This window comes from Protopterus annectens, chromosome 5.part0 (assembly GCF_019279795.1).
Source record: "Protopterus annectens isolate FY-2018-M chromosome 5.part0, PAN1.0, whole genome shotgun sequence".
Lineage (NCBI taxonomy): Eukaryota > Metazoa > Chordata > Ceratodontiformes > Protopteridae > Protopterus > Protopterus annectens.
The window spans coordinates 994,125,705-994,148,453 of record NC_056735.1 but is presented as its reverse complement, the minus strand read 5'-3'; the positions used below and the strand labels follow the sequence as shown (position 1 = coordinate 994,148,453).

At 42.5% G+C, this 22,749-nt stretch overlaps 1 protein-coding gene across 1 annotated transcript in view; it reads right to left on the bottom strand.

The window, feature by feature from the left end:
• Positions 1 to 22,749, bottom strand: part of ERBB2 (erb-b2 receptor tyrosine kinase 2) — a 2,110,185-nt gene that overhangs the window by 1,685,067 nt on the left and 402,369 nt on the right. Inside the window, exons 5-6 of the mRNA XM_044071955.1 lie at positions 12,238 to 12,372; positions 8,274 to 8,333 (exon numbers count right to left, since the gene is read on the bottom strand). Of these exons, the coding sequence (XP_043927890.1) occupies positions 8,274 to 8,333; positions 12,238 to 12,372 (195 nt within the window). The remainder of the gene's footprint in view (positions 1 to 8,273; positions 8,334 to 12,237; positions 12,373 to 22,749) is intronic.

The window sequence follows — 22,749 nt, the reverse complement described above, 5'->3', positions numbered from 1 at the left end:
AATTGTTGGGCGTAGCTATGGGCACATCATGTGCCAATAGCTACGCCAACATGGTGATGGCTGAATGGGAATGTCAATATTTCTTTCTGCATTCTTTGGCTGTAGAACATCTTTTGTTCTACAGGTGGTTTGTAGATGATTTACATGTTATGTGGAAAGGCAGTGAGAATGAGCTCTTATGTCTGACATGAATCACAGTTGTGGGTTTTTGAGTTTTTTTAGCAAGATTTCATCAAGTGCCATTGAATTTTTAGATGTTAAGATTAGTGTTGATTCTGATGGTTCTATACATACTGATAGAAATGCTAAGGATTGTCAACAACCGTCCTATCTACATCGAACAAGTATGCATCCTACCCATGTGTTTAACAACTTAGTCAAAGGATAGGTTATGCGTAGCTCAAGATTGACGGATAGAGATATGAATTTATGTAGTGAGTTCGATAAGATTCAAAGTGATTTTATTAAGAGAGGTTATTCAGGTGAAACTGTGGATAATTTCACCAGTGAGGTTCAAGGAATGCGTAAATGGAGGGCTCGACAGTACTTCTCTAAACCCATACAGTTTGCTAGATGTAAAAGTGTAATGAAGGATGTCCCCTTTAGTTTTGCATTCACTAGGGATCATGGTGAAATTAGAAGGCTTATGCAGAAGAATTGGAGGATACTCAGGACCGACAGACAAATTATAGATACAGTCGGTAATAAACCACATTTTACATTTAAGAATATGAGGAATCTTAAACAGAGATTATGCTACCCGAGAATGAACAATTATAGTGAATAAGAAGTTATGTACCTACCATAACGTTCCATGTTAGTTGTCTTCTTCTCGCCTTCTTTCTTGCTGGATGGGTTCGGAGCCAATCCTCGGCTCCGACTCGGCCTTCTACTAAAGCTCGAGAGCTATTTACTGGCTCGAGGCCTCCCCATATCCCACAATGCTTGGCGCTAGATACCCAGATCTCGTTTGGCAGAGCTAACACCATATAAAAAAATTTCAAGGACACCTGTCCAAACTACAAGGTTTACTTACAGTACTAAAAACAGAGAAGGACATAACCAGATAAGACTCAGCCAGAGGAAGAAGGGCCCAAAAAGGGACTCCTCTCTGTCTGTCCAGGCTAGGGGGATGGAGGGTGGGACGCAAGAAAGAAGGCGAGAAGAAGACAACTAACATGGAACGTTATGGTAGGTACATAACTTCTTAATGTTAAGTTGTCTATCTCGCCTTCATTCTTGCTGGATGGGACAGCGTCCCTAGAACCTTAGTCCTGGGTGGCTCATCGGAGCAGACTCTTGAGCACAGTGAAACCAAAATCAGCTCGACTCCTAGAGGCCATATCCAACTTATAATGTGAAATGAAAGTACGAGGAGTGGCCCATGTGGCCGCAGCACAAATAGATTCCATTGGTAGTCTTGCTTGGAAAGCTACTGAAGTAGCCAACGCTCTGGTGGAATGAGCTTTTGGTTTTGTAGGGAGTTCTTTATGTCTCAGTTGATAAATCAAAGTAATAATAGAGGGCAACCACCTGGATAAGGTTACCTTAGAAACTGGCAGGCCCTGTTTGCCCTCAGGATAGGACAGGAAGAGTTGGTCCGATTTTCTTGTTTGCTTAGTCATATCCAAATAAAAATGTAATTGCCTATGAACGTCCAATTGGTGTAACTTTTGTTCAGCTTTGTTCGAATAGTTAGGAAAAAAGACAGGTAGATCAAAAGCCTGATTCAGGTTTGTTTCGGAAGGTATCTTGGGCAGAAAAGAAGGATTAGTCCTGAGTGAAACTCTATCCTTGTGAAAAACAAGATAAGGAGGATGAATACAAAGGGCTTGAAGTTCCGAAACTCTCCTAGCTGAGGTGATGGCTACTAAAAAAAGAGTCTTCCAGGAGAGTAATTTTAAGGAACAGGAGGCCGCAGGTTCAAAAGGAGGGAGAATCAAGAAAGCTAATATCAGGTTTAAATCCCACAGAGGCGGGGGATCTCAGACCGGGAGCCTAAGTAAAATAGTCCCTTTAAGAAAGGCCTTGCAAAGTTTGTGGGACATGATGCTGGTTTCTGACAGGCCAGTGTGGACATTTGCGATAGCAGCCAATGGTGGCAGATGAGGAACCAGCTTGAAAAAGTTCTGCTAAAAAATCTAGAACGTGATGGACAGGGGCTGTAAAGGGGTCTATATTCCTAGCCTCTGCCCAGAAAGAGAAACGTTTCCACTTACTAGCATAAGTCTTCCTGGTAGTAGATTTGTGCGAAGAAAGGATGATTTCACGCACCGGCTGAGAAATATGTGGAAACCTGGCTAAGGTTGGAAGTGGAGCAACCAAGCTGTGAGGTTGAGAGACTGAAGGGATTGGTGCAGCCCGCCCGACTGATGGACCAAGAGGTCTGGCACTGGGTCCAGATTCCAAGGCTGCTCCAGCAGGTGACGATGCAGGAATGGGAACCAAATTTGTCGAGGCCAGTAAGGTGCAATGAGGATCATCCTGGATCCCAATGCGGTCGCCTTCTGAATTAGTTTGGGAATTAGGGGAAAAGGTGGGAATGCATACAGAAGACCCCGTGGCCAATCGTGAACTAGAGCGTCTCTGGGGGAGTGGCCGGGGAGGGGGAAGAGAGTGAAGAAATCGTCGCACTTGCTGTTGAGAGGAGTTGCGAAAAGGTCGCAGCAAGGTTGACCCCATCTGCGGAAAATTTTGTCTGCTACTGACTGATTGAGAGACCACTCGTGAGGCATGAGAATAGCTCTACTTAGCCTGTCAGCTATGACGTTGGACTTCCCGGAGATGTGCGTTGCTATCAGAAACTGTTGAGAGGAGATCGCCCACTGCCAGAGTCTGAGTGCTTCCCGACATAAGGGATAGGACTTGGTTCCGCCCTGCTTGTTGATGTACCACACTACAGACATATTGTCTGTTTGAATTGCAATAGTCCCGGTGGGAAGAGAGTCCTGAAGAGCTTGCAATGTTAAAAGCTCTCCAAGACGTTTATGTGCAGGTGGTACTCTAGAGGTTGCCAAGTGCCCTGGACAGTCCTGCCCTGAAAATGACCCCCCCCCCCCACCCGATCAGGGAGGCATCCGTGGTCACCGTGGCAATAGGAGGAGGAAGAACAAACGGTCTGCCCTGAAGTACTAGAGGGAGACCATCCACCAAGCCAGGTGGTCTTTTCATGATTGAGTGATTATTATGTTGTGAGACATCGGAAGTTGTTGAAAGGACCATTGGGTAAAAAGCATCCACTGAAGAATCCGCATGTGAAAACGAGCCAGGGGAAGTAATGTGATTGCTGCTGCCATGAGACCCAAAGTTTTCAGTACAAATCTGGCCTGAATCGTCTTGCACTGTAGTAAGACCTGCACATGTCAGCGAATGTCTGATACTCTGTCTAAAGGAAGTTTTGCAGACAGCTCTTTTGTATTTAATCTTGCGCCTATAAAGGTTAAAGATTGACAAGGCGACAATGCAGACATTTCGAAATTTATTGAGATACTTAGCTCGGAGCAAGTTCGGATGGTATAATCCCTGGCTCGCAGTAGCTGATGCCTGGTGGAAGCAGTAAGGAGCCAGTCGTCTAGATATGGAAACACCTGGAATCCTCGCCATCTCAGGTGAGCCGTAACCACTGCCATGCATTTGGTGAACACCCTGGGGGCTGTGGTAAGACCAAAGGGCAGGGCTCTGAACTGATAGTGACTGGCTCCCAGCTGGAAGCAGAGAAACCTTCGGGAGCGTCTGTCCATTTTGATATGGTAGTACGCATCCTGAAGATCTATGGAGCACATCCAATTGTCCTGACCCAAAAAGGGTAGAATGGACTGAAGCGTGACCATCCGGAACTTCGTTCTTTGAACAGATTTGTTTAACCTGCTGAGATCCAAAATGGGTCTCCAGTCCCCTGTCTTTTTTGGTACCAAAAAGAACTTGGAGTAAATCCCGGATCCTTGCTGGTGTGCTGGGACTGGCTGGATGGCCCTTTTTTTTTAACTGTTTTGAAATCTCTAGCACTGCTTGTTCCCTTAGACCAGGTGGAACATCTGGAAGGGACCTGGTTGTTTGTACAGGAGTGTGGACAAAGGGAATTTTGTAACCCTTGGATATGATGGACCGTACCCATTTGTCTTGTGTGAGGAGTTGCCAGGCTTCTGGGTACAGTGACAATCTTCCCCCGACTGCCTCCGAAGGTGGACAGTCGGGCAGCCCCTCAGGGGTGCTGTACGGGTTTGTCAGAGAAAGACTCTCTGCTACCCTGATTTTGCGGACCCCCTCTGCCACTCGGGCAGCGTCTATTATTGTTCCCTCCTCTGCCCCTGGAGGGAAACTTGCCACGTGTGTCAGGCATGACTCCCTGGGGTTTCCGAAACCACATTTTTCCACTCTTCTGACCTTTAGGGTATGGTCTAGAGGGAGTAGAAAAACGGACTCCCACAGCAGAGAGAATCTTGCCTTCCTGCTCACACCTGGTAAGGGTATCCTTCACCTGTGGTCCAAACAGAGCTGAACCATCGAAGGGGGTATTGGTGAAGGACGCCTTAAAGGGGTCAGCAAAGTTACATAACCGCATCCAGGCATGTCTTCTCAAAGCCACGCCTGTACCTGTGGCCCTACTCCCCCCATCGGCTGCATAAGAAATGAGCTGCATGGAGGAGTTGACGATAGAGTTAAGGGTCGCCAGCTGGGAGTTAATCTTATCCTGAGCCCCCGCAGCTGATGGATCCTGAAGGGTATCACCCAGTTCCTTGAGAAGATCCCTTTGAAGGCGGGTGAAATGGCACAGATAATTCAGCGACTGCATGGAAAAAGTCACTGAAGAAAACATCCGCTTCCCGTACCTGTCCATTGTCCTAGACTCTTTAGTAGGTGGATAGACAGGCACCGAAGGGTCAGCCAACTCCTTCGTAGTGGCTGCTGCCACCACCATGGCATCGACAGGGACACCTTTTGTCAGAAACTGCTTGTCAGGTGGGGCTGTAATGAACTTAGTGGGCCTGCGGGGAGTTGGTTCCACTGTGTCCGGGGCTGACCACGCCATTCGAGCCACCACTTCCATGAGCGGGTCGAAGGGTGGAGACACCCAGGAGGTGGAAGGGTGAGAACCAAAAGCATCCTGGTACACAGACTCATCCTCGGAAGGGTTAAGGGCAGTCCAGTTCCCCCTCTGCTTAAGGATCTCTAGGACGTCTGAAAAAAAGACATCCTCAGAGGGGGATCTTGGGGACCCTTCCGAATCCTCCAAGTCAGTATCAGACGTGACTGACTCGGGGGAGTCAACATGTTTCCTCTTACATTTTCTCTTCCGAGGGGGCTCCTCTGAAAGATCAGGGGAGGCCTCGGAAGAGGAAGATACGCCCAATGGGGCGGCCTGGAGCGTCTGTTCTCCACGCTTGGGTTCAGGAGGGTGGCCAGAGACCGATGCAGGCACCATGGGGGGAGGAGCCGAAGGGGCCAATCAAGGAGCCGACTCAGGAGTCAGCACGCTCCTCATGACCTCAAAGGCGCCCCTGTCAGGCAGAGCAGAGGGTCCCCGCTCTGAAGAGACGTGAACCCCTCCCGGCACTGAGAGGGGTGGCTCCGAGGCCGATGTCGGGGCCGAGCTCACCTGAGCTGAAGCCCCGAGAGGGAGAACGGGGTCAGACAAGGGTCCGATGCCACTCGCCCCCTCGGAGCCAACGAGGGAGTCCCGGCACCCAAATCCCTCCAAGGAAGGAACCAATGAAGAGATCGGAGCCGACGAACGAGCCAAAAGGTGTGGTATCGGCTCCGATGTTTCCAAGATTCGAGCCCCAACCAGCTCCGGCTTCGAACACAAAAGGGGCATCGGAGGAGGAACTGCTGAAGACACCGGGACAGCCACAGTCTGTTGAGTAGGGCTGGTTAACATCTTGGCCAGGGCCTGCGATTTAAGTAGTCTACTGACCACCCTCTCCAAGTCATGGTCGGATAACCTGGAAGACCGAGAGGAGTGGGACCTATGGCTTCGTTCTGACTGAAGCAACGGTGAACTCGGAGCCGAGCGAACCAATTCTAGGGAAGGGGACCTAGAACGTTTTCGGCCCAATGATGATTCCGACAGTAAAGTCAGAGCCGATTGAGGTCTAGAGGTGTCAGCTCCAGCCGGAGCCGTAGAGGAGGCAGATGCTCCGGCCGGCGATGGCTCCGAACTGGGAGCCGACGGCTTGGCGAGCTTTGAGGATTTCCCCGACTGAGGCTTCGCCGGGGATCCCTCTGGCTTGAGTAGGCTTCTCAATATAAGCTTATTCCTACGCTCCTGCAGGACTCTCGGGCTGAAGGCATGACAGACTGAGCAGGAGCCCTGCAGGTATAGGGAACTCAAGCAATAAACGCAAGAAGTGTGACCGTCTGTCAGAGAAATCTTCTGACAGCACGAGTCATACTTCTTGAAGCCTGAAACTTTGGTATCCTTGGACACACTGGCCCGGGGATATCAAAGAGAGAAAACTTACACTAGTGCTTAAACAAGGCACACAGACACACTCACACGCCCGCACTAGATAAGCTAACAATAATAAGCAGAAAAAAACTATCACTATCACCCACACTTAATAATAATAACAACAACCTCAATAAAAATATACAAAAAAACTAGAAGGCTAAACACTACTCCTATAGATACAACAAGGGGGGGGGGGTTAGCCACTAATAGAGAAGAAACAAGGGGGGGGGGGGTAGAAACTCTCTAACAGAAAACAAGTTTCCTAAGTGGAACAAACTAGGGGATACACAGTATAACTATACTACAAGCTAAAGACAATCTATCTCTAAGAAAAAATACAGTTAAATATTAGCTGAGAATAGAAAAAAAAGGTTAATACGACCTGAGCCAGTAAAAACGCAACCTCGTAGCTGAAGCGGCAAACGAGATCTGGGTATCTAGTGCCATGCATTGTGGGATATGGGGAGGCCTCAAGCCAGTAAATAGCTCTCGAGCTTTAGTAGAAGGCCGAGTCGGAGCCGAGGATCGGCTCCGAACCCATCCAGCAAGAATGAAGGCGAGATAGACAACTTAACATCAGTTGGTATCTGTAGAAGGAACATCTAGATGTGGGTCCTGTAATTTCTGTGGATACATCAATGATGGGGTAGTTTAAACATCCAGACAAAGGACAGATATTCAGGTTTAAGTGTAAAGCAGATTGTAATAGTAGAAATCTTATATATTTAGCTAGATGTACATGTTGTAGCTCATTCTATGTTGGTAAAACCAACAGGAGACTACGTGAACGGATTAGGGATCACTTATATTGCTATTGGAGAGGTCATACATATAGTGCCCTACCTAAGCACATTATTGAGCTAGGTGAGCCACATAGTTTTAGGTTCACTGTTTTAGAACTTATTGCTGAGGGAGAATTGCTGGGGTATGCTTCCAATAAATGAGAATGTAGAACTTAGATGGATCATTAATCTTCAGGCACATCTGGGTAATGGTCTTAATGACCACACTGCTATTATGGCAAGGCTCAGGGACAGGAGACTTAGGAAATAGTTTTTATTTTTGTATATTTTTTTCCATGGTTTTATATGTACTCATATATTTAGTAATATATACATATATTTTGTATGATTTGTGATAGCAAATTTTATTGATGGTTTTAATAATGTTACTGCTATTGTCATTATGTTTATTGGGTGCTGATTTGTTGGTTGATTGGTCCATTTGAATTTAAGAGTGTATATAAGGAGATGATGTCATATCCTTTGGAGGTCTGAAGAAGCAAATGATTTTGTGAAAGCGCTAACCCGAATAAAGTATTGTGGACTTACTAATGTTTTGTGGAAACTTTTATTCTGTGTTATCCTGCTTTATAGCTGTGTTCTGCAGTTTAGGTATTTACTCATTATTCAGCAGTTCATACCTTGGTGGTAATTTGTTTAAAATTTTGTGTGTGTGTGTGTGTGTGTATATATATATATATATATAGGTTCATAGATTAGTACTAAGCTAACTGCCCTTGCGAGCCATTTTAAGCCTAGCCAATTATCCCCCCCCTTATATATATATATATATATATATATATATATATATATATATATATACACACACACACACACACACACACATATATATATATATATATATATATATATATATATATATATACACACACACACACACACACACACACACACATATATAAAATGTGGGCTTCCAATGTGGTTCTGCTCCATTGTAAAGTGAAGGAGCTCTGTAGGTCTTTAGATAAAAATAACTCAAATCTGATATGTACATAAATCTGCAAAGATTTTAAACTTACACTTCTGACAGTACTGCGGTTCCATGCCCCAACAGGATGAACAGTTGGTACATGATCCACCTAGAAAACAAGCAAGACAAAGATTATTACGAGCAACAGGAAATTAGGTTGGATTTCTTTAAATGATAAACAGAGTTATGCGTCTAGACAGCACTTTGCAAGAAACAAGGCAGCACTGAGCTTTTCAGCTGGTTTACTAAAACTGCAAGTTTAGCTAAACATGAGAAAACACTGATTCCCTTCCAATAACTCTACCAAGACTTCACAATTTGGAATCCATTTGTTAAACATCTACCAGACAGAATACTCAATGCCTAGTTACACTTTTGGTGAAACGGGGCATACTAGTTACAGTACCTTAGCTATTATCCAGTGTAGTCACTTGCCAAATTAATTACTATTTGGCTTTGGTTTACATTTTGAATTCTGCAGTCATGAGGAGATTCTCATGCAAAATACCTCATGCTCACAGATAAAAGTTTGTACTATGCAGTTAGTATGCAAAAAAAAAAGCTCTAGATACAGTACACAGACTGACTATCTCAAGACATGCACAAAGGTTAAATAGTTTTACAAATTTCACATGCATCCCATAATGTGTACGTAATCCAGAAAGTAAACTCATCTTGGAAGCCACAAAAATCCCTGTCCCTCTCTATTTCACTTTTGGTATTATGAGAAACTGTTTTTGCCTTTTTGCAGCACTTTATTGTGCTATCCATTTTCTTTTTTTTTTCCATCTTCTTTTGTTTTTAACACTTTTTTGTTCAACTCATGCAACTTCCCCCCACCTGTCCAATCACCTGACACTTAAAGACTTCATTCAGGCCTACTGCTCTCCCTCTGCCACACACATACCTGAGTACAAGTTGTCCCTCTCCCACTTCTCTAAAGGAGAAATTCATATTCAAAAGAGAAATAAGTAACAGGTGATGGAATTAAGTCCCAGCTAGTCCCAGTGACCTCCTGTTAATACATAATGTGGAACTTCCTGGAAAGAGTCTTATAAAGTAATGTGCAATCTGCAAGGTGCAGAAAACAACCTTCCCTGTAGTCCATTCTACAAACTGAAGACATCACTGTAGTCAATTCTGTGAAGAAGGAGGAGGATGAACGCCTGACTACAGCCCCAGCAGCCCAGTTATGACTAGGTAGTTAAGGCAATGAATTAGCTGACCACAGGGGGTGGGAGGTAATGGTCAAGACTGTTTCATCCATCCAAGGGGAACTGGCTCAGGCTACTGTCTGGCTGTCACCTGGTATAGTAATCAGTGGCAAAGAACGATCAAGAACAAGTTCTTCATTTTGTAAAGCAGCACATAGTACAGTGGCTGGATTTCATGTGGGGAAGCATTTGCATACACATATTACTGGGCCAGCAGTACAGGCCCTACTGTGACAAAGCAGACATCAATGATCTTAGTGGGGGTAGGAACATAAATACCCTTCTAAACTTCTCCAAAATGACAGCCACGATCTCAGGTTCTCAATTCCAAATCCTGCTGTACTTGCATAGCAGGGGCTATGTAGAAAGGGCCAACAAGTTACTCATTGGTAACACAGGATGGGAGGAAAAAATACCTCACTCTATTCTGCCCTAGGCCAGAAGGGCACAAACATCATTCTATACTGCTTCTGGTCCTACCAGATGTAGAAACAATTGTTTGCTGCACCCAGTCCTGAAAGACACAGATGACATGTTATGGTCACTTAGCCCTCTAAGGTGAGGATACCATGCTATGTTGCACAAAATCCTGCAAGTTGTCTACAAGATACTACACTGCACACAGTTCTGCATTTCTCTTCCTTACAGTTGATGCCAATTTATCATTCAGCTTCTGCAAAAGAGATGGGCAGAAACAGGATCAGCAGATTCAAGGGAAAGAAGAGACATATCAGGGAATATCTCATTAAACACAGGCACCTTTCATACATCATGAATGCACACTGTTATACAGACTTTTATACAACAGAGTGTGTATAAATACTATTAAGAAGCAATGAAATATATACCATAACTAACCATGACGGCAAACCCCAGAGCGGTGGCAAAGGTTGAAGGAGATAATTCAAGAAGAGAAAAAAATAATTTAAAATAAAATGAGTTTGTCTGGCTCTTTGGCATGGAGTGATTCGCCTCTGACTGCAACCACAAGATCTGGGTTCAATTTGTGGCCCTGGTGTAGTCAAGCAGGGAGGGGCAGCAGTGAAGGGGCATGGTCTGCTCACCTCTCCCAGGTAGTGGGGAGGTCTATGCACACTCAAGCCAAATGAGGCAAAGCAATTTTCCTGCTGAACACTGACCACAGCCTCCTGCTCTGGGACTGACAGAGAGGGCTGCTTGGATTAACATCCCTTGTGGAAGTGAGGAGACACTTCTGTGATCAGTCCATTCCACTTTACCTCCCCAGCACTTGGCAAGGTGTGTGTGGAGACCAAGGCACAAAAAAAGTATAGTTTTGTACCTACCATAAATGTAGATGTCTGAGAGGAATGCATCTGCAGTCTTTACACCACCTTCCTACATTCTTCCCCAACCCACAGAACAGGGGAGAAAGGCTCTTACATACCTTGGATGTACACAGACAATTACGCTACTACCTGGACAGGACAAAAAACAATAGAAAAACTGACCAGCTTCTGGTAGCATATGCAGCAGGAAAGGAAGGAAAACCAATTTCTAAACAGACAATCTCCAAATGGATAGGAAATTGCATTAGATTTTGTTACTCCTACCATGGAAAGAAAACTCCAGAGAACATCAGGCCTCACTCCACAAGGGCCACAGCCACTACCACAGCTTTCTTACGAGGAGTGGCTACCAAGGACATTATAGAGGCTGCTACTTGGACCTCCGTGCATACATTTGCCAAGCATTATAACTTACCTCTATACTCTAGATCCCGTGCTGGTTTTGCCACTGCTGTTTTGCAAGGGATCCTAACTACACCATAATCTCTTCTCATTTCCTCCTCCCTAGTTTAGCTATGGTATTCTACCCATTTGTAAAGACTGCAGATGCATCCTTGAAGGACATAGTACAGTTTTGTACCTACCATAAATGTAGATGTCCGAGAGGAATGCATCTGCAGTCAGGATTACCCACCCTCCTTCCCCTCTGAGGTACTCCTAGGGTATTTGCCAATCTTCAGCTAGCTTGGGGGGGATCTATTATGGTGTATTTGTTTGTATATATGTACATACATGCTTATTTTATGTGTTTGCTCTCTACTATTTGGAAACTTTGGCATTTATCCAAATTTAGCCATCCAAGAGGGCACCTGGCATCTGGGGCAAGAAACACTGAGGAAAATGGCGTCGGCTGATGCCTTTACACCCGAATAACTGCCGCAATGACGACGGGTGAAGTATGACACCAGCCGAAGCCAGACCCAGACTTTGGAATCCGGCCGACCGAAGGGCTGCCTGACGACAGGACAACCCATTTGTAAAGACTGCAGATGCATCCTTGAAGGACATCAAAATAAATGCTTGAACCACCTCTGATGGCTGCCTGAATGATGGCCCCTCCAAGATGACTCTCACCCTGGCGATGGAAAGCTAATGGTCCAATTGTCCATGGAGGTGGCTGACAATCAACAGACTGCGGGGTAAAGAGCGTTAGAAAAAAATCAAGCAGTTTCCCCTCAGGTTTACATGATATCCACAATGAAGGGATGTCAGTGTTCTTCCAACCTCACCTTCTCTGACATTTAAATTAATACATCATTATATTATCATGTTATCCTTGGTTCAGTAACCCTTCTTAACACTGAGCTGACTTTTCACAATTGTTTCCCCCTCCCCTTAGCTCAGCTTCATTTTGGGGTATGTGCTTAGTACTGGACAGTTTTCAAAACCTCAGACTTCCCTCCCACAGTTTGGTGACAAAATAAAATTCATGTAATTCTGGATCTATAGTCAACTTCACAGTGAGATTAGTTATTACTTTATAATATCTTACATGTCTTTGCTGGTAAGTCAATTTCCAAGCTCCCATTGCCGGATTCCTTCGTGTTAATGATGTCCTCCCACCGAATTGTATTATGGTAGCAAAGCTGAGGATTCTCAGAAATCTTCACTCCCCCTTTTAGAATTTCTAAGAGGGAAAAATGATAGAGAAAAGAATATAAAATATGCGCTACATTTCTTCTCCTGTTTTATTTAAAAGAAAACTGAATGTTTAGTATCAAAACAATAAAAATGATGCAGTGGTTGTAAAAAAAGAGGATGGTTGCAAAACTACAGCTAAGTAGTAACTAACACAAAAATTAAATTTTCTCTTGATCTAATATAACACTTCCCTTAGCACAGATACAACAATGAACACTGATGTTATTTAGACCAGGATACCTAGTGAGGTACCACAAGCCATTTATTAATAGAAAAAAAGTTTGCAGCTCAGAAACCAATCCAGGGTAGCCTTTCAATATGGCTGTACATTGAGCAGCAGGCTGATTAGACCGCTATCAGTGTGAAAAATCAGAAATTGTTTAAAAAACAGTTAGAGATGTGGGTAAAATTCAGTTGCTGGCTAGTAGTTTACACTTGGTTGATGCCAGAAAAGAAGACATTAGAAGAAAGTAAGAGAAAATCAAGCAGAATAGAAGAAAAAGATTTGATTGAGAAAAATCTTACAGCTGTTCAGCAAAAAGCAGTTCCAGTTTCAGCTTTACTGCAGGAGATGGCTTCCAGTAATTTATGTAATCCCCTACTTTTTGCTTCATGCTTTATGACCATCCCAGTTGACCCTGTCCATTTCCGGGTCTACCAGCTCCTCCTTTCACCCTGGACATTCTCTGACTCAGGACTGAGGCCAGCATGGATCTTAAGGGCATTCTGGAGGATCATGCCAGCGATTGCTTCTTGGAGGGTAGGTGTTAATGACCTACCCATATTCCCTACCACCTCAGTTTTCATCTATGTTATACAAGGACTATGACCCTCTATGGACCATACCCCCATTCAGGGTCTGCACAGATGAACACCCCATGAGATAGGCAAACCCATCACTCTTTGTCAGTGCCTCTGATGCCTGCAGCTGTTAATCAAACCCAGGTTCCATGTACCGTAGATAGGGCTTTAGACCTCCACACCACAGTGCTGGCATGGCCTGGACTACAGTTAGGACTTTATATCTCCATGCCACAGCACAGGCATGGCCTCCAGCAATTTAGAGGGAAAATAAATCAAATGAACTTTAAGGTGTTTAAAAGTAAATGAGATAGTGCAGGACTATACTAAATAAAATAACAAAAGGCTGGAAAAATAGAAGCTATAAGTAGCTATTCAGTTGAGTTAATAAATCTGCAGAAATCAGAGGATGAGATGACAGAACTACAGGCTGAATATGAGACTTGTCAAGAAAAGTGATTTCAATTATTGGAGTTAGAAGACAGAGCACACAAAGAAAAACTGACATTTTCTGCTATACATGATAAAATGGAAGTAAAAGACTGCATTAATTTTATGAAAGTGCAGACAAGTAACTGGACTGCTATTTCACTGCAGGATTTGATAACTGAGAAAACACATCATGCATATGTTCCAAAAGTGGATATGAAAAAGTAGTTGAGACCTTCGTTAGTAAAGATACAACCATGCCAGTAAAAAGAGCTGCTCTAGACAAAAGTATGACAGGAGGAAAAAGTATTAAAAATTGGGGACACCAGAACTTTTGTGGAAAATGATTACTCGCTGCACACCAGGAAGAAGAGAAACTAGTTTATCCTGGCAATCGGGATGATAAGAGGCAGATGTGAGATTCAAGTTGTTAGATTCAGTTGTCTTCAGAATACTATTTTTTCTGAAGATCAAAGACATTTTTGGATGCACAGAACAGTCAAAGGAAGAAATACAAAAAACTTAGCAAACAAAACATAAGCAGCAAGCTGTAGGGGACAATGCTCCTCATTCTTCTAGCAATAAAGTACTATTACATAAGTCCTACGTACCTGTAACAGTAGATGTTTGAATTCCTCACTGCGCCTCAGGGGCATTTTGGGGTATGTGCTCAGTACTGGCCAGTTTTCAAAACCTCATACTCCCCTCCCACAGTTTGTTCCTGTGACAGCTGACTGACTGAGCATATCTTAACAGGAATGCCTTTAGCTGTCACAGGAAGTAAGAGTTCAGGCTTTTTCACTTCCACAAAGTACCTGAAGTCACAATCAACTAGAAAGAGTAAATTCTCAGCCAATCACAATGCCATATAAAAAACAAACCCAACAACAACTGATTCAAATAGGTTTAAATCCACCTCATCTATACACAGTCTGGGGGATGGCAGATGGGTGCTGCCACTGAGGCAGTGAAGAATTCAAGCATCTACTGCTACAGGTAAGTAGAACTTGAGTAGCTTTACTAAATTCATCCTTCCCAATGCCTCAGTGGTATTTTGGTAGATTCCCATAGCTTAACTCTACCTGAGAGGTGGATGGATAAGCCTGCTCTGGACCTTGAAAAGGAATCCAGTCTGCTGTTCTGTGTAAAGGTAATAATGGAGGACCAGGTTGCTGCCCCTAGAATGCTTCTAGAGACCACCTCTTTCCGGTATGCCATCAAAGAGGATAAAGCCCTAGTCAAATAAACCTTAACCTGGCCTGGAACAGATTTATCATGGTGGGAATTGCAGATAACAATAGCAAAGGACAACCACAGTGCAACAGTTTGCTTAGAGACAAGTTGACCTTTCTTAGCACATGGATGGTAGACAAACAGCTGTTCAGCATTCCTAAAGGGCTCACTTCTGTCAAATTAGTACCTGATCTGCCTGTGCACTTTCCAAGTACATAGAAACGTTTCTCCACTGTTTTTTGGATCAGGTAGAACACTGGGAGAATGATGGTTGATTCAAAGTAAATTCAGAAACAACTTCAACTTTAGGCATAACACAACCCTGTCCTTGTGAAAAATTAGATAAGGTTGGCCCACAATGAGAGCTTGCAGCATGGAGACTTTGCCTTGCAGATGTCAAACGAATGAGTAAAATAGTCTTCCAAGTAATGAACCATAAAATCAGCCTCACAGGCAGGTTCAAAAGGAGGTAAGGTCAATTTTTCAAGAACAGAACTAAGATTCCAGGGAGGAGGAATTTGTTTTTTTTTTTTTTTTTTTTTTGGGGGGGGGGGGGTCTCACCTGCGACCCTTTCATAAACTGTTTTGACCACAAAAAGAGATGAAAGGGGATATTCCATGGGCAGACAAGCTGAGATGGCTGTAAAAGCTCTTTGATAGAAATGTATGTCAAACCATCTTGAAGTATCTCATACAGATATTTCAAAACCACAGGGATCAAAATCTCCTTTGGGACCTCCGTTATTGGCTAGGCACCAGCTAGAAAACCTCTTCCACTTGTAAATGTAAGATTTTCCAGTTGCAGGTTTTCTTGCCTCCTTCAATACCTGCTGCACATCCTCATGGAGCAAGTGCCCAAAAGATATCAAAATAGAATTATCTAGTCTATCAGGTGCAGTTGTACAACGATGGAGTGTACCATTTGCCCAAATGCTGTGTGAACAAGATCCAGTCTGTGAGGAAGCTTGTGGCAACTACCCTTGGCCAATCCCATTAAAATGGAAAAGCAACTTTGCTTGGGCCAAAAGAGAGTTACGACAATAATCTTTGGGAATTCTTTCTGAAAGTTTAAAAGTGCATTGGGAGTCATTGGAAATCGTGGAAATGCATACACAAACATTCCAGGCTATGAAAGTGATTGTGTGTCTGTCTTCCAGGCATGGCTGCAAAGATGTTTTGAACAGAATTTTTTCAGTTGTCTGTTTTGAAAGGGGGTAAACAGATCTACTTCAAGTGTTCCCCACAACTGGATCAAGTCCTAGAAGACTTCCACATTGAGCTTCCACTTGTGAAAGTCTATCCAGGATCTGCTTAGTCTGTCTGCTACTTTGTTTTGCTCTGACAGAATGTATGATAGCTGAAATGTCAGGGAGTGCTGTAGGCCCAGCCATCCCAGGCCATCACTGCCAAACGGCAAAGAGGGTATGACCTTGCACTCCTTGCTTGCTCAGATACTGCATCACGGAAGTGTTGCCTGTGACCACTAGAAGACCTGGAGTCCATAAGTGGTGAAGAACTTTTAAGGCATGAATCACTGCCAACATCCAACAGGATTACTATTTTAACAACACATCATCAGAAGGGTAAAACTCTCCAATCCAAAGCCTCTTGAATTCTGCTTCACAATGATTGGAAAAGCTGACACTGAAGGATCAAAAAGCAACGTAGGTGTGAATGTTTGACTGCCAGAAGTCAGTTATGCCTGCGGTAATTTTTCGGACACCTCCTGCTTAAAACCCAAAATGCCAGAAGGATTGTGAGGCCCTGCTTTCATGGTCTGTATTCATACTGAAAATCAAGATCAAGCAAGCTTTTGCCCTTCTGCTCCACGGAAGGCTTCTGTCCTCCCTGAATCCACCTGAGGACATCCACATTACTATTTAACAGGTGTACCACCCCAGTCAAACTCCCCACCTGATACTGTCTGAGGAGTGGTTATGCCCAGATGCCCAGGTGCTTGGAGACAGAAGCAAGAGCCCCAAAGTGGCTTGCCCCCCTGCCCCACCGAGTACATAAAAAAAACAAGTAGTAGTATACCACCAGCAGCAGATACCTCCCACTTATTCTTGTGTATCTTCACAGTGCTAAACTAGTGCAAGAATGGGAAAGGGGCAACACAACCTTGTTTAAGGACTCCAAGTCCCTACATTTATGTGCTTTGATGTGTTCAGCTGACCCTGCAAGCTGAACTTAAACTCCCATGGACACTATTCCCCACACACAATCTGAGGAGTCCATCTGGACAGAATGGAGTGGAGTCTGAAGAGAGAAACGAACTCCTGGATTCACACACAGTTCATTCTTTCATCACTGCAGTTCCTGTTTCCCAAATCCCAGTACAGGTACCTGTTAATCCAAGCGATGGAGGTGCTAGGTCCAGCAATTCTTCAAGTACCATTCAATTTTTTTCAGAAATAGTGTGGCTAGTGGTATTATGAGGATGTCTGAAGCCGCGAGGCCTAGAATTTTGAGGAACACTCTTGCTTAGGCCAAGTCTAGAAGACAGAAATCCAAGAATAAGTCAGAACTCTGTCTTCTGCAGGAAGGTCATTCTTTTTACTGTGTCTATCCAACACCCCAGGAAAACAATTTGTTGAAAGGGTGGAGGAAGGACTTTTGAAGGTTCAGTTTGAAGCACAAGTGAGAAAGGAGTGATCCAGCCTTGTTTAAGGACTCCAAACACTTGGATGCAGAATCGGCATAAATCAGCAAACTGTCTAAATAAGAAAAATGTGAAAGCTTAGGTTTCTGCAATAGGCAACCACTGGGGCCACACACTTTGCAAACACTTGAGGTACAGCATATGGCTCAAAGGCTAATGCAGAAAACTGATAATGTAAGTAAAACACAACAAATCTCAAACATTTTCTGAAAATGGGAGCAACAAGAACATGATGGTATACATCCTTGAGATCTCGAACCTCCATGAAAAAGAGTTCTGGAAACAATCTAGCGAAAACCACCGCAAATTCAAAAGCCAAGAACTCGACTCAGGCCAGTCCAAAACGTAAAAAACATGAAAAACAAAAAATTTTATTAAGCCACTGTAAAAGCTTTTCGTTAGTACCTTGCACTAACTTCTTCAGACAAGCAAAACATTCACACCATTACAAGTGAGTTTAAATACCAGCATTGAAACACTTAACCACGCCCCTTGCTCTCCCTTTAGCTCCTTAAAGGTACAGATCACAGCTAACTAAGGTGCATTTGCAATTCTCTATTAACATAATAAAAATTCATACACCGAGACTGTAATAATAACAGGCTTTGAAACTGAAAGAAAAAAGCCCAATATTTTGATTATTAAACTATATAAAGTAGATAAATATGTAAAATATATAAAATAACATAAAAGTAACGATGTTCAACCTACAGCATAAATACTAATAATGGTAGTGCGACGCTTCCTAATCAAAAATTACCTATGCATACATTGTATCTTGCCTACTTCCAAGTAAAATAACTAATATAATGAATATAATAAATATAATAATTAATGCATACTGTCCTAAGCATCTAAATAACTAGAACAGCTACCCAGGAAAAATAATATAATATTAATCATATCTCACTAAATAAAAATAATAAAAATATAAAAATATAAAATATGACATGTAACATATAATATAATATAACATAACATATAATATAACATAACATAAATTTAGGCTACTCAGTATAGGTTTAATACTGTGATTAAATAAAACAGGTCTAAAAATTTGCGTATCTCGACCTAAAATTACTAAATAATAAAATATGAATCAATAATATATATTGTAAAATAATGATCATAATGTATAATCATAACAATAACTAATAACTATTAACCCTCCACCACTGTCGACTAATAGAGTTATGAAACCATTAATTTGAGAATAAACAGCTCGTCACCTCTTCAAACTTTTAAGTTTTAAAAAACAACTAACAAACATAAAAAAACACACCAAAAACTTGGCATGCTTTACAGACAGAATGCCTACCTCACATCTGCCACTAAAATCACTCTCTCGACCTCCTTCCTAATCCCATCCCTGCTATATGGTGCACCACTACTAACTAATCTTCAGTCCTCGTTAAAAAAACAACTTACTTCCTGCTATAACAAAATTGCAAAATTCGCCACCAGCCAAAAGTCCTCCACCCACCATTGTTTCTCCCTCCATAACCTAAAATGGCTAGAACTTCCCAATCAACTAACTTACACTCAACTAACTCTAGCCCATAAGCTTATTCTCAACCCTTCCCTCTGTCCCTCTCTTTCCTCTGCCTTTAAAATGCACCTACCTAACAGAGTTCTAAGGTCAAATAATCAAAATCTACTCGAAGTACACAAACCAACTCATCCCCCAGGCAAAAACCTTCTTTCCTTCAGCCTCGCTCGCCTGTGGAACTCCCTACCTCCACTCATCCGCACCACCTCTAACCACTCTGCCTTCAAAAAGTCTCTCCACCTTCATCTAGCTTCACGGTGGGAATGCTCTTGTTCCCACCCCACATAACTAGCTCTACTCTACACCTGTAGCTATGAAATTTGTTCTCTAATCAGTATTAATGTTTTACATTTATTCCATTACTTGTAGGTTTCTTCTTATTGTATTAACTGTTATGATTGCTTTTCTAAATGTGATTAGTTCTACTTTTTAGTATATATAATTATTAATAACTCTCTGTATAAAAATTGTTACTGCTAAATGTTGAAAATACACTCTGTTGGAGCTTTTCTCCCCAGGACTCCATTGAAAACGGGTTCTTTAAGGCCCAATGGACTATCCTGGTAAACCAACGACAATAAATAAATAAATAAACTAATGGATAACGAGCTGTTGAGTCCAGGGGGGGCGATATGCTTCCAATCTTAATTGCCAAAGAAGCTCTTTACATTCTATCTATATGTCTCAGGTCCATAAGAACTGGTATTATACAGTTGATCTATAACCATAAATGTAAACTCATGTTTTTTTTTTTAATTTGCGGTGGTTTTCGCTAGTTTGTTTTTCCGGTCTTGAAATTTTAGTTCTGGAAACAATGCCAGAACAGACTAAGGTGAGCATTTTGAATTTCACAACTTTTACATAGGTGTTTAGAAAGGAACAAATCTAGGATAAGCCTCCAGGAGTGCTCCTTTTTTGGTACCAAGATAATTCTGGACTAAAATACTTTGCCTCTGTTTATTGCAAGCACTGATTCTATGACTCCTGCTTCTACCATGGGATGGAGCAGTGGAGGAAACAACTCTGACTGGTGTAGTGGGTATGGGGGAATTACCCTGAAATGGGTTGATTTTTGTCTATGACTATTTGTGGCAAGGCTGCAGGGTTCAGAGAGAACCTGGGAAAGAAGAAAGAGAAGGAAAGCAAGCAGGAGAGGAGTGCTCTGTGATTTAGCAAGGTCACTCCTTTCAAGGGGTTAATCCATTTTTGGAAATGAACCCCACTGGTTTTGTTTCAAAGAATTATCCCACCATTTCTTTTTGGATCCCTGACTTTTGCTTGGCTGAGATTTTTGCTTCTTCTGCCCCTTGAAGGAAGATGCCTTGTTTGGGGATAACTTGTGCACATGAAACATCCTAGAAATCCCATGCACTAATTTGCCTCTCTCATCACACTGTTTGAGAATCTGTGCAACAGAGGGCCCAAACACCAATTAAGAATTTACGGGTACATTCAAATGTTGGCATGCAGATCATCATAGAAGTTCTGATTATGTAACCAACCTTACAATAACAACAGAAAAAGTAGCATTTCTCGAGACTGTAGCGGCACTTTCAAGTAACCTCTCAAAGCATGTTTCGAAACCTGAGTCAAACTAGAAACAATTTCACTCATAAGTCTTTTACTCTGTAGGTAATGATGCAGCAAAATTATCTAAACTGTACACACACTAAAATAAATTTCCATATATAGCCTGGACAATTTAACATTCTAAATTTGGATGACTACAAAGAGACATGTTTTTGCCCTGAAGATCTAACCACTTTCCCAATTTAACAGGGGACATTGGATTAGATGAAGCCAAGGACTTTTTATTTGTGCAGCCAGCTTAGGAGACCGCAGCTGGGTCAGTGGTCAAATCAGAAATGAGACCTGTTACATTCAAGAGACCCTATATTTTCTCTGATCCTTTTTAGAGACTGCGGGAACAGATACTAGTATCCTGCAGGAAGCTTTACAAAACAACTTCCAAGGCTGATAAGGGTATAGCCATAGAACTGGGCATCTTGTCCTTGATAAGATCTTAGACCCTGCCTAGCTCTAGGGTACTTGCTGACTACTCCCAAGCAAAAACATTACTAAATTTAGAAATACTCTAAAGAAAAGTGAACATGCTTGGACTTAAGCTCAGGTTCACCTTCCAAATAATCAGTGACTGGACTCCGTGTCAACCAGAAAATCTCCAGATTCCTCCTCCTTGTCTGAAACAACAGAAATGTCTCTAGCCAGACTAGCACAAGACTGCCTATGTATGGGAACACAACCACCAGAATTATCTGCCTGCAGAACATTCTTAGCCAAGGAAACCACATCTGCATTATATAATCTGATTATCAGTTGTACAATGAAGCCTCTGTTTCTTTTTCTTGTGAACATCACTACTAGGTAAAACATCTGGGGCTAAAGTACTATGTTTGGCAAGTGGTCTGTTACCCTTGGTTACTCCTGCACTTAAAGGGTTTGGGTCACCCATACGTGTGCCAAGTAATGAAACAGTTCCAGAGGATGTGCCTACCTCCAATTGCATAATGATCAGCAAAGCTACAATGGAGGGAAACTGGGCAAAATGTACATGGTCTGTGGGCCATACATTGGTCACGACATAATCTCTAACCAAAGGCTGAGTCATATTTTTAGAAAAGAAAATATGACAAAAGAGCGTAGTTCTCTGAAGATGTATATAAGAACATATAAGCAGGAATGCAGAACACAAATGCTTTTTCTTATGGCTCATCAACCCTTCACTGCAACGGGTCTATGGTTAATTGTCGAGTGTAATACACATTGAATGGCCAACTGTCAAAAGCAATCCATCGAATGTTCACTTCAGCAAAAGTAACTTGCTGACCAACACTTCCCCGTCTCACACACCTCAGTATTTCAAACGCTTTTCCCCACTGTACTGCAATCACTGAGCTGGTATATATATTTAGTAGGGGTGTAGGGGGTGAAGCCCCCACCTGGGTGGGTTTGAAATACTGAGGTGTGTTATACAGGGAAGTGTTGGGCAACTAGTTGCTTTCCCCATTTTACACTTTCACCAACGTGTTAGCCATTCGATGTTTGTTACATTCAATGATTAACCATAGACCCCACTGCAACAGTTCTATAGCTATCTCTCAAACAGAGCACATACAGTGAAACAGTAAAATTATTTCTCCAACTTCTTACATGTAACTACTGGTGACTCACAATGATCTATACTTGTCCCCATACGTTTCAACATATTCATCAATGATCTATAGACTGTTATAAAAAATGCTACCCTAGTTCAATATGCTGATACCTTTCTCCTAAACTGCTTTGCCAAATCACTCTCTAAGACCTTACACAAAATCCTTCATATTAATATATTAATTGAAACATGGCTAAATAATTCACAACTAACAGTAACCTATAAAAACAACTAAATTACTGCTCATAATCCCAAAACACATCTCTACCAAAACAACAGTCTTCGTTATTATTCCTGGCAACAGCCCCATGACAGAACAAGTTAAACGCACAAAATTATTTTAAGTCATCATACATGACCAGCTGAAATTCGACCACCATGTATCACACAAAAAATACTCAAAAACTAAATCCATTATACAGAGTAAAAAAACTATCTCACTGCCATAGCCAAAAGATGAATAACCTTTACTTTCTTACTGCCACATCTTACTGCCTCAGTCTTCACTAGCCTT